The sequence below is a fragment of the Procambarus clarkii genome, chromosome 1 (assembly GCF_040958095.1).
Source record: "Procambarus clarkii isolate CNS0578487 chromosome 1, FALCON_Pclarkii_2.0, whole genome shotgun sequence".
In the NCBI taxonomy this organism is placed as follows: domain Eukaryota; kingdom Metazoa; phylum Arthropoda; class Malacostraca; order Decapoda; family Cambaridae; genus Procambarus; species Procambarus clarkii.
Genome location: NC_091150.1, coordinates 36,836,097 through 36,849,882, shown reverse-complemented (window position 1 = coordinate 36,849,882; position 13,786 = coordinate 36,836,097). Strand labels below are relative to the sequence as shown.

General features: G+C 41.6%; 1 protein-coding gene across 1 annotated transcript in view; it reads left to right on the top strand.

Moving 5' to 3' along the window:
- Positions 1-13,786, top strand: part of LOC123768862 (glutamate-gated chloride channel) — a 183,858-nt gene that overhangs the window by 165,064 nt on the left and 5,008 nt on the right. The window contains exons 10-12 of the mRNA XM_045759679.2: positions 11,765-11,899; positions 12,487-12,716; positions 12,896-13,177. Of these exons, the coding sequence (XP_045615635.1) occupies positions 11,765-11,899; positions 12,487-12,716; positions 12,896-13,177 (647 nt within the window). The remainder of the gene's footprint in view (positions 1-11,764; positions 11,900-12,486; positions 12,717-12,895; positions 13,178-13,786) is intronic.

The following is a 13,786-nucleotide window of genomic DNA, read 5'->3' as shown; positions in this document are numbered from 1 at the left end:
ATATATATATATATATATATAATAAGGCCATTAATAAGCAGAGAATAGAATTTTACTCCTAATGTGGTAATTGACCGGTTATATTTCAGTCTTTACTTGTTTAATGTATTAATTATTATTATTATTAATTATTATCATTATTATTATTATCAATTATTATTATTATCAAATATTATTATTATCAAATATTTATTATTATTATTATTATTATTATTATTATTATTATATAAGAGTACCACCTCTGGGGCAACTGTAGGGACCCATTGCCTTGAAGAAGAAAATAAAGAGTATTCAGAGAAGACCTTGTGGATTCTCACTATCACTTTAATAATTTCTTCTTATTATTATTATTTTTAGACGTAACTAGAGTTACTTTAAAGTTTGCAAGCTAGAAGTCTATTTTTTTCTTTTCTGTAGAGATATATCTGTAGTAATGTGCGGGGATTCTACACAATGTTATCACAATAACTTGAGATATCTATGAGAAATTAGTAGCGGGGTACCGGTAGCCTTCAAGTTATGTAAATTGCATCTTATTTAGCGGACCGTGATCCATGGGTTAATTAAGGTGCTCGTCTGCGGTGACCCAAGACGCTGGCTCCACTTTGGAAGTGTTGACGTGACCGTATGTGTGGTTGTCAACGTGTTGCCATAATGCGTACCGTAATTTTTCCATATTTCGGGTTATAATTATTATTATTCAGTAATTGTAATGTCTTCTCACAGCCATAATAACATAGGATGAAAACCCACACTTGTGTATTTGTGGGATTTATGTAAAGAATTGATTAGACGTTGAGATTTTATTTAAACAAGCTTAGGTATACGCAGTAATGTGCTGCTACCCTATTCTATATGAAAGATTACACAGTGTTGACCAGACCACACACTAGAAAGTGAAGGGACGACGACGTTTCGGTCCGTCCTGGACCATTCTTCAGTCGATGGTCCTGGACCATCCATCCTGGGTCATTCTCAAGTCGACCATTCTCCGTGTTGATAAAAAACCAACTACAAGCTCGTACAACATCCTCACCTCACAGGACAGCCAGTCATACATGGAATCAGGAGAGAACGTGAAATGTAAGGCTGATCTATTAGCCTCCACTAGCAAAATCTGTGTATGCGCAAGAATATCTTCCAATATTCCTGAGTGTATGAAATAATTACAGAGCTCTAAGTACATCATGCCATTTGGTCTGAAATCACTGGGAACAGGGCAATCACAGATATAGTGTTGGAGAGAATGTCCCAGCTCTTGTTAACATAGTTTACAATTGGAATGTTCACCATTGCGGGACTCATTACCAGCAGCCACCTACCATAGATAGCGATATCCCAGCCTAATTCTGGCTATTACAGTATCACACTGTCTAGTGGATGTTTTATGCTTCCCGTATGTATAATTCTCGGTTCTAAACATGTCATAGCTCTTTATACTCGTGCTTTCTGGTCTTCGAGTGTCAGCAACTACTCTTCTGCCTTCCCTATTTTCTTGAGGTATTGCGGCTGTTATTGCAGAAATTGGAATCTAACTCAATTTCAGGTTTATCACATGCGTAGAGATATAAGTCTCATCCTCACCACTCACTTGGCACTTGGCACAGGACTTGACAAAGTACTCAGGAGAGTGCAAGAGTCTTGGTGTAAATTCTTTACATAAATTTCACAAATACACAAGTGTGGATTTTTATCCTATATTATTATTTTTGTTATTATTATTAACTTTACGGTTCGAAAAACTGTTTAAATTAGAATTTTAGCATTTATCTTGTATCAGATGTTGATTAATATCCAGCATCTCGTTAGGGAAAGGTTGATCGGATTTAATTGGATGATCACGTATGGGCTCACTCAACCTTAAAGTTCCTTTGGATGAGATGTCAACAGCAGTGGGTGTGGGAGTGTGCTCTCCTTGTAGTGCTTGTTTCTAAATAGGGGATCTTGCCGAGAGGGAGGAGGAGGAGGAGGAGTGTTGAACAGATTAATCTGTTTATGAAACATAGAACCCTGTTAAATTTTCAACGGTTTGTTTACTCTGTTAGTCATGGTAATTTGTACATGTCAGGAGAAAGGGCTAAATATTTAAGACAATGTTAAACAATACATTCTTCACTTTATGTATCTAAGAGCTCATCGTCTTGAGGACTGACTCTTATGTATTTAAGAGTTAGTCCTGAGTTCTTAGATGAAGAGTTTGAAAATATTGTTTCTGTTGGATTCAAGTTTGGCTAACCAGTTTAGCTTTTCGGAAGCTTGTCATAGCGAAGATAAGCTTACGTTATTTGACAAATTCAGCACTGAAAAATTGGTTAAAAATTTTGTTATGCTTACCATATTTTTCTGCATTCGAAAATATTGTCCAAGCCATAAAAAAATGTGGTATACGTGTGGTGTTTAATTATGAAAAACAATTTAAAAATTATTAGTTAGAAACAGCCCTCGTAGTGATGACTTTATCCTTTTCAAAGTACCATACATTCTATATTGATTTAACAAGAAATTTCGAATTTCGCGGCATAAATATTTTGATAAATCTACAAATATCTAACGGTCTATTTATTTATGTGGAAAATTTCCACTAAAATTATAGCATAACATGTCTGAGTAACTTGGTTCATGAAAGCATCTGGACCAGGCATGGCTATTTATAGAACAAACCAAGTTCTCCCAAGACAGAAAGTGTGTCAAGTCAGCATATTTGGACCATTTTGTGAACACCATTCCAGGGAACATTGTTAATGGATCCATACTAGGATATGTAATTACATCCAATAGCTGTAAGCACATCATGGTAATGCTCCAAAATAAATGATTGCTTAACCAAATATGTTTGGTTAATGATAGTATAAATAGATCCTTCAAACAGACAGAGTAACTATAACTCGCCTTGGGGTGGATCGCATGAGTGTCCAGACGCTGACACTTAGTAAACAATACTCCTCCACCTCATGGGGACTCCTGGTTCACCCTTGACGCCGAGCGGACGTCTGGATACCTCCTCCGCCTGGGAGCCGTCGGATCACGTCCTGTTTTCGCGTTTTGGCTTTGCTACTGCCGTTTGGCATCCCTATTCAACGGTCCGGTTGTACGACGCCTGGCGCACATATCACCTTGGGTCACGGGATTATTGATAGATTTTTTTTGACGTGTTCTGGCTGGTTCTCCCGGTGGGGTGACGATGTTTGGGGGCCGGCTTGGCCGAGAGGTGCCGGGGGTTGGCGGGTCTTGGTGGGCTCCTGGTGTGCCCTCAGCCATGGTGGGCGGCCGCCTTCTGCTCCGCCGGAGGACACTGGATGACTTTTTGCGTTTTAGTTGGGGGCCGAGTTTTGGTTTTGCTACCTGGTGTTCTCTGTGTGGGGCGGGGCCGGTACTTGTCACCCTGAGGGACTCCTGGGACTCCCCAATCATCTGCCTGACTGTGCGTTTATTTGGCGTATGTCATATTAGTTTCTAGTGATTGGCGTCACTTGTTTTGGCTTGGCGTTTCACCTTTCCTGGCTTCGCGATTCACCCTTAACGGGTACACCGGGGCGCATCCGATCCCACAATCGTCGTCGCCCCTAAATCCCCTACAACACACCTCGGATGTACAAGCTGTTTAATACCAGCTGTTTTAAACCCGTGGACCTGAATGGTGGTGTAAACTGCACATAAATGTGCATAAAATACAAGACACTCCATTTGAAGTGTTTTAAGTGTGTGTCTTGCCATAAACAGCGACAGGAGTGTGTAATCACACCGATGCTACACTCCCTCACACACAGTAAACAATACTCCTCCGCCGTATTAAAAAGGGCGCTGGTGGCTGAGTGGACAGCACGCTTTGAAAATTCCCCTCAATTTTCATCCGTCAGGTAAATGAAATCAATACATTTCCTGTTGGATCACCCTGAAACTGAGCCACCTAGGGAACACAAAGAATAGATACAGTCCACTAGTGATTTCTTTCCACTATCAGAAATCAACAGTTTTCTAGTGGCCACTGGATATGACTACTGTCACTGTAGACAGCTAAGTTGATGTTATGTTAGTAGTTAGATCTTTACTGTAGGGAGTCACAATGTTAAAAAAAAAACACAATTCATGTCAGAAAATTCTCACCAAATTGATTGGAAGAGGTTTTCTTCAATAACGAATTGTAAAAATATTTGTAATATAAATATTATTGAATCGGCTTTAATACAAGTTACAAAGTCATGCAAATGAACATTAGTAATGATTTGAACAATTTGCATCCATTTTTAATCAATTAAAAGCATATATTTGAAAGATGATTAATATGCACCTATCCCATTAGGGATGTCATTAAGCTTTTCGCAGTTTGCTGCTGTTCTGATGTGCATGAACCAATATTACCAAGACAGTTTCTTTTTTACCTCACGTGTATTTTCCGTTTTTTCTGCCTAATCAATTTCATTGATTATGCTTTTGATGATGTGTTGATTAACATGAAAGTGCTCAAGTAACGTCTCGTGGAGTACATTTTCACATTATTCATCACATGTTAATTTCGTTGTGATTTATGCACACACGCGCGCACACACTCACACACACCCACGTGCACACATCCGACCAAAGAGCTAAAGCTCAACCCCCGCAAGCACAATTAGGTGAGTACATATTGTAGGGTGCCGGTGGCCGTGTGGATAGCATGCTGGGCACGTAATCCTGTGGCCCGGGTTCGATTCCCGGCGCCGGCGAGAAATAAAAAATGGGCATAATAAAGCACAAAAAAAGGGAAGGAGGTGGTAGGAAAAAAGCACACAAAAACTGTATTGGAGGTGATCCAAACATTACTTCTAATGCGTTATGCGTGGTTTCCTCCGAAGCTATGGGTCCCCCTTCTTCCAGTCAGTGGTACTCCCTTCCCTATTTTATATATATATATATATATATATATATATATATATATATATATATATATATATATATATATATATATATATATATATATATATATATATATATATATATATATATGTCGTACCTAGTAGCCAGAACTCACTTTTTGGCCTACTATTCAAGGCCCGATTTGCCTAATAAGCCAAGTTTTCCTGAATTAATATATTTTTTCTAATTTTTTTCTTATGAAATGATAAAGCTACCCATTTCATTATGTATGAGGTCAATTTTTTTTATTGGAGTTAAAATTAACGTAGATATATGACCGAACCTAACCAACCCTACCTAACCTAACCTAACCTATCTTTATAGGTTAGGTTTGGTTAGGTAGCCGAAAAAGTTAGGTTAGGTTAGGTTAGGTAGGTTAGGTAGTCGAAAAACAATTAATTCATGAAAACTTGGCTTATTAGGCAAATCGGGCCTTGAATAGTAGGCCAAAAAGTGAGTTCTGGCTACTAGGTACGACATATATATATATATATATATATATATATATATATATATATATATATATATATATATATATATATATATATATGCAACAATGATCACAACAATGATCACTGAGTTAAGATCAATATATATATATATGTCGTACCTAGTAGCCAGAACGCACTTCTCTGCCTACTATGCAAGGCCCGATTTGCCTAATAAGCCAAGTTTTCATGAATTAATTGTTTTTCGACTACCTAACCTACCTAACCTAACCTAACCTAACTTTTTCGGCTACCTAACCTAACCTAACCTATAGAGATAGGTTAGGTTAGGTTAGGTAGGGTTGGTTAGGTTCGGTCATATATCTACGTTAATTTTAATTCCAATAAAAAAAAATTGACCTCATACATAATGAAATGGGTAGCTTTATCATTTCATAAGAAAAAAATTAGAGAAAATATATTAATTCAGGAAAACTTGGCTTATTAGGCAAATCGGGCCTTAAATAGTAGGCCCAGAAGTGCGTTCTGGCTACTAGGTACGACATATATATATATATATATATATATATATATATATATATATATATATATATATATATATATATATATATATATATATATATATATATATATATATATTATTAAATATGACCGAAAAAGTAAGATTAATAATTCTAACACGAATTTTCTCAATCTTTCGTACATTTCTTTTCACTGTTGGAGGTAAATCAAAAATCAATTCTCCAAAATTCATTTTTATTTCTAGTCTGACGCGACACGAGCGCGTTTCGTAAAACTTATTACATTTTCAAAGACTTTAGTTTACAAATACACAACTGAATAGAACTTACGCATCTCCGATTTTATATCTACATTTGAGTGAGGTGGATGGGGTGAGGTGGCATTAATAGGGTATTAATTTCATCAACACAAGACAGAACAAGAGGTGGCATTAATAGGGTATTAATTTCATCAACACAAGACAGAACACGAAACAATGGGTATTGAATAGAAGTGTTTGTAGAAAGCCTATTGGTCCATATTACTTGATGCTTCTATATTGGAGCGGAGTCTTGAGGTGGGTAGAACTCCGCTTATATATATATATATATATATATATATATATATATATATATATATATATATATATATATATATATATATATATATATATATATATATATATATATATATATATATATATATATTCATTATATATATATATATATTATATATATATATATATATATTATATATATATATATATTAATATATATATATATATTAATATATATATATATATATATATATATATATATATATATATATATATATATATATATATATATATATATATATATATATATATATATATATATATTCTTAACCCCTCCAAGTGCGAAATTATTGCATCTAGTGAAGTAATCATCAGAGCAGTGAAATCAGTTCTACCAGAAGCCTCAGTCGTTAAACCTACCGACAGCACACTACTCGGAGCACCTCTGGGCCACTTCTCACAAAGTGCCTTACCTTGCCCAGGCTAACATACTTCTTAAGGTGTGCACCAACTTTTGGCAACCCACTTCTAAATCAATATGATGAGCTCCTCAGGTCAATATTCAGGAAGGCGCTCAACCTAGATTTAGATGACAGTCAGTGGGACCAAGCAACACTACCAGTGAGATTTGGAGGGACGGGCATACGAAAGGCAACTGAGGTAGCACTTCCAGCATTCTTATCCTCATGTACAGCAGCCAACGAATTGGTAGGGCAGATCCTACCAGAGCGTATGAGAGAGACAGCGGGAACTCATGATCAAACGTTCATCGAAGCAGCCAGACAGTGGGACACCATTGCACACCCTCAACCCCGACCACAAGTCCCAAAAGACCACAAGCAGGCCCACTGGGATAGCCCCATAATGGAAAAGACTGTCACAGCAATGATTGACAACGCTGATGCTGAAAACAAAGCCCGCCTCCTAGCGGTAACAGCACCCCACGCCGGGGATTTTTTATTTGCTGTGCCCAATGCAGCCCTGGGAACTCGCCTCAGTCATGACGCTCTCCGCATTGGAGTTGCCCTTCGCCTTGCCGCCCCGATCCTCACCGAACATAGGTGCATCTGCGGAACTGCGATGGCAGACCAATATGGTCGTCATGGTCTGGTATGTCGTAAATCACAGGGTAAAATCGCAAGACATGAAGAAGTCAACGACATCATCAAGAGGAGCCTCGCCACAGCCCGCTGCCCGGCACAAAGAGAACCACACTTATCCAGACCTAACGACCCTCAGAAGCGCCCTGATGGGGTCACCTTGCTACCTTGGAAGGATGGTAAGCAAGTGGTATGGGACTACACGTGCGCTGCCACACTGGCCAGTACCTACCTCCACTACAGCACACGTGAAAGCGGTGGTGCTGCTTCTTTCAGGGAATCGCAGAAAATTATTAAATACAGAGGTCTAGCACACTGCTACAGCTTTGTTCCGATCGGCTCGGAGACCCTCGGTTCGTGGGGAAAATGTGCATTGAAGTTCCTGAAGGAATTGGGGGACAAATTGATCAGCGCTACAAAAGACCAGAGAGCAAAAAGTTTCTTGTTCCAGCGCCTCAGTGTTGCGATTCAGAGGGGAAATGCCTGTTGCGTCTTGGGCACTAGTCCAACTTCAGAGGAATTCGAAGAAGTGTTTGACTTGCAACAATGATCGAACCCGTCTGTGTCATTCATCAATGTTTCCCATTGTTGTGTTTTTCAAGAGATCCATAACCTTTAAGAACCTTTTTGCATTATTATTTTTGTTTCAACCCATGTATATCTTGTAACCATCAAATGCATAATAAAGCACAAAAAATAAAAAAGGAAGGGGGTGGTAGGAGAAAAGCACACAGAAACTGTATTGGAGGGGATCTAAACATTCCCTCTAATGCGTTATGCGTGGTTTCCTCCGAGGCTATGGGTCCCCCTTCTTCCAACTAGAGGTGGTACTCCCTTCCATTATATATATATATATATATTATATATATATATATATATATATATATATATATATATATATATATATATATATATATATATATATAAATATATATATATATATATATATATATATTATATATATATATATATATATATATATATATATATATATATATATATATATATATATATATATATATATATATATATATATATATAACCTTTAACTGTTAGTAATTACTGTGATACTCTGCCATCGACTGGTCTGGGCAAATTAACTTGGGCCATGAAAGGCAATTCTCTCCCAGTCTGAGTTAAGATCAAAGGCACTGAGAACCGCTGGTCAGAACTGATTTCCCTAATTTCATTTGGGATTCTTATACCTAGTTCCGTTCCCCCCTGTCACTGACCGTCACTCACCGGAAGTAACAAACTTCCTGCTGCATTGTGTGTGCTCACTTCTAAATACTCCAAATCTCATGGCAGTGAGATGTTGCTGCAGGTTATTGTTAGGATATTCTTAGTGAATACGTGCTGTTGCATGACCCTATGGGCCTGGCTGATACAGTATTGAATGTATTCTTAAATCTTCCATCATGTTAATTGGGCTGGTGAAGCGCCGCTCACTTTGCTCTACTTCAGGATTATGAGAGTTAGTGCAGTCTAGGAAAAGTTTTCCTTTAGCCCCAAGTTTGTTGGAAAGTGCAAAATGGCAACATCGCTTTTGTTGTTATAGTAGTATTGTGGCTAGGTTATGAATGAATAGGGGCTTTGTAACGACGAGTCTCATTGGTCGAAACACCACTCACCGGTTTATATAATTCACATTGCTATCGAAGGGAATATAGTGAAGAGAAATTAATAACAATTAATATATGTTGATTAGAGAAAAGGGAAGATGGCTGTACTTTTGTATATACTTAAGAGATTATTGACCATTTATGTAAGCGCTATAACGTATGGTAATTTTACGTATTGGCAATAGGCTGTTCAGGCGGAGACAAAGTGACATCACAAAATGCTGCCTCGATTGTCGATGGCCGTCAATAAACAACAGCACAATTACAGTTTAATTCATTTATTATGTACCCCATACCCATCTTGTGGGGAGTAGTGGAACGGGTTACAGAGGCACATAATGAGCTGAGGGACTGAACCCCAAAATTCATAAAGCTCAGCAAGTTACAGTCATAATGAGCTAGTTACACAATTCAAGAAGGAGACCGTGGTTGGCCGCGGTAGGGGACGGACATGCATGTGTGACTTCTCTGGTCCCATGTTGGCCTAATGTTTACAGCTGGTGACCTGCTGCTTCCCCCGGGGCCTGGTGTTCGTCACCGCCGCCGGTGTGGCCCTGCATGGCGGTATGGGGGCCGTCTTCGCCCCCGCTGAGACGGACTGCGTCAGCTGGTTTTAGATTTTCGTGCAAGATAGATTTTGTTACTTTAAGTGCTACGTTTTGGGAGTAAGCAGTGAGGATCTGATAGGTTTTCAAGTGCTTCAAGAGGACCGTGCTGTGATGACGGTGTCTGTTACGATCTTCCGGAAGTTTCTGGTCCGTTACGAGGAAAAAGTGACACAACTGCAGAATGGCCGTCACTCAGTCTGTGTGGTTGACATGAGCCAGACGTTTTCGTTCGTAGTAGCGAATGACGCGCTTTTTTAAGTGTCGGATAACCTCACCCTTCGTGTCCTGGACCGGTGTGGTAAAGTGGAAGGTATTCGTCAGAAGAAGTATTCCTTTGGCAAAGCGAAGGGTCTACTGCATGGCCCCCTTGACCATCAAGACGGTCATTAAACAGGACGCCCTTCTTATTTGATGCTGGTGGGATTTAGAGTACGTTTCCTCTACACGGGGCAGCTCGTACGGGTTATAAATGTGGATGTCCTGGCCATTTGGCCGCCGGATGTACTGTTGACCTGGCTGACTGAGTGAATATCTTCCGAGACGCGGAGTTCCTTCCATTGCGGGTGGGTGGTAAGGTGTCCCAGTCGGACGGTGGCGATAGTGATGTTCCTAGAGTGCAGGATGGCGCTGGCTTCCGTTCTGGGAGTGACGGAATGGCTAGAGCTGCGGTGGATGTGGTGGCCGGCGCCAGATGCCAGGAAGACCCCTGAGTGTGTGTGACGATGTAGCAGGTGGTGATAAATGTAGAGGTCCCGCCGCAGGTGGGTGGCGGTGGTGGCCCTTCCCAAGCCTTCGTGGCGAAGATGGCGTCAGAGTCGTAGTTTACGTCAGGTGTGCGTCGGCTCCGCCCCTGATGAGCGGGCGTCAAGGCGCGCAAAACCATCGGAGGGTGAAGAAGGACGTTGACAGTTGTGAAGATGCCATACAGGACGCGACAGACGATGTGACTACAGAAGAACGTGATGTGTCGAATCTGTTCCATCTGCGGTTGAGTGTGGTGAAGATGGCGTGATGGTGTCAACGGTGTCCTCTCCTCTCCCTGAGGTGATTGTGGGTGTGGAGGAGTCTGGTGACGCCCCGGTGGCGGTTGCTCGGGGGTGTGATGGGGACTCGGCTGGACTGGTACAGACAACCCAGGTCCTCCTGTGGTAGGTGGGAGTGGAGCAGGTATGTGTGGCGCGCGTGCATGCGTGTACGTATCTTTCATTGCGGTATTCAATGATCGACACTTAAGTATCGACAACTGAATTCGGAATTACTGTGTAGTGATTATTAGTTGGCCACGGAGGGGTATAGTGTGGGGAGTACTTCAGGTCCAGGATCACAGTGTGGCTGGGCTAGTTGAGGACCTGGAGCATTAACGGTACTGTGGCAGGGATGACAGCCGAGCATGAGGAGCCGGCGGGTATCGACAGAATGCCCACAGGCTCGTGGAGTTATCTCCTGCGGTCAATCAAAGTCTACCTTTAGATTTCGAGTTCTTGAATTTGCTTTTAGGTCAAATCAAGTGCAACTGTTAACTTTGTATTTATATAATATGTTCAACCAAATGTGACTATTGACCTTGACATTTGTGACCTTTTTTTTCATGGCCAAATCAAAACATTATCCGAGAAATTTCGATCTTTTGGACTCATCGTCAAAGTCCAGTCTTACTCAGCATCTGATCTTGAATTTCCGGACAATTCTCTCACGTCTACGTCCATCTATCAACGTCGGATTTTTATCTATCGTCTAATGTATGTTCTAAGACACTTGGACTCACTCACCAGGGAAAGGGAAGGAAACTATCAGGAGAGAGTGTCAAGCCCTTACGACTATATTGCACTTGGCAGGATAAGGATTTGGGATGGGACTGGGGGTAAGGAATGGTGTCCAACCACTTTGACGGTCGAGGATTGAATGCAGACCTACATGAAGCGAGACCTTCGCTCTACCGTCCAGCCTAAGTGGTTGGGCTAACTCTCCAGGAGGTATGTTCTAAACTTGGACTTTCTGTCTCCCACGTAATGACTGTTCTCTGTCTCTCCGACAGACGGCTGGACGACAGAAGACCTGGTCTTTCACTGGGAGAGCAAGGAACCCATCCAGGTGACCAAGAACCTACACCTGCCGCGGTTCACCTTGGAGCACTTCGTCACCGAGTACTGCAACAGTAAAACTAACACGGGTATGGCTGGCTTGCCTCACAACATGGGGGTGTGTGGGGGAAACTTACCTCACAACATAGGGGTGGTGGGGGAAGCTTGCCTCACAACATAGGGGTGGTGGCTTGCCTCACAACATGGGGGTGGTGGGGGGAAGCTTGCCTCACAACATAGGGGTGGTGGCTTGCCTCACAACATGGGGGTGGTGGGGGAAGCTTACCTCACAACATAGGGTATGTAGGAAGTCAAGACCAGAAAAGTAAACAAAATCTCTACTCGTTTAACCTTCTATATTCAGAATGATCCATTGCACCTCATGACACTTTGTTAATTTAAAAAATTCATACCTAAAAAAGTCTTTAATATTTTTATTCTAAATTGTTTTGTATAATTTATATAAAAAGTGAGTTTATATTGACTTAAACTAATATTAAAAAAACCAACTGTAATTGTTGTTCTAATTTATCAGATCTCTTTAACTGTTGACTGTTTAATGACTTGATAACGTGACGTGTGAGATACTCTGTTGTGAGACAATCAGACCGCCAGTCTGGTAAACTGGCTGGCAATCCCTCCTTCTCCCTCATCCCTCGTGCACCCACTCCTACAGGGGAGTACAGCTGCCTGAAGGTGAACCTGATCTTCAAGAGGGAGTTCTCCTACTACCTGATCCAGTACTACATCCCCTGCTGTATGCTGGTGATCGTCTCCTGGGTGTCCTTCTGGCTGGACCAGTACGCTGTGCCCGCCCGGGTCGCCCTCGGGGTCACCACCTTGCTCACTATGTCTACTCAGAACGCTGGCATCAACCAGTCTCTCCCTCCCGTCTCCTACACCAAGGTTGGGACAGTGAGAGAGAGAGAATGGATGAATGGATGGTTGAATAAATTCAAGAGTGCGATTGGCTGCACAAGTACATGAGTCAGATTTAGCTGAACCAATAAATAAATAAATAAACGATGCCTGGCATGGGGGTCAATAGGTCTCCTTGTGACTCTTGCGTGCTCTGCGTACCACAGGCCATCGACGTGTGGACGGGCGTGTGCCTCACCTTCGTCTTCGGGGCGCTGCTGGAGTTCGCGCTGGTCAACTACGCCTCGCGCTCGGACATGCAACGGGACAAGGTGAAGAAGGCGCGGCAGCAACAGCAGCATCGCTGGGACATGGAGACCCAAGCCGCCGCTGCTGCCTTCGAAGCCGCCATGGCCGCCCCCGACCACGACCACCAGCACTTCGACTACCACCACAACTACGTCGACGACAACCATATGGTCGACTACCCCAGTTTGGTCCGGGAGAGGGTAAGTTTTCCCGTCGGCTGATTCCAGTATTCATTGATTTTGTGTGTAGCTTCAAGGGTCTTTGTGGACAGGAACCTGTTGGGACAGGAAGCCTTTGAGACAGGAAGCTTTTTGAACAGTAAAACGTGAAGACAGTGAGCCGTTAAGCCCCGAAGCCGTTGGGACAGGAAGGCGGAGGCCGGTGTAAGGACCTCCCGTCTGCCAGGCTAAGTTTCCCAGACTGTCAGACACACCTGCAGTGCTGTCGTTGCATGGACGACTTTACTGTAGGCTTCTCCATAGGTCTGTTACTCATCCTGAGCAAGAGCTTCCACATGTATGTTCTGCAACGTCGCTTGACAAAGTTAGTTAGGGGAGGTTAGCTTAGGTTTAGTTTTGTTAGGTTTGACAAGTTTGAAATTGTTTGCTCTCTGATGAGTATGTGTTATCTATATAAGAAGTGATCGGGACCACATATTATCTTGAAGTTATCGGGGCAAATATGATATCTTGAAGAAATGATCGGATCGTAAATTATCTTGAAGTGGTCAGAGGTTATCTTGATGGAGAGGTCGGGAGGGCATTGGTTTTCACGACGGAATGACGTTCATATAAGTTATAGTGAAGTGG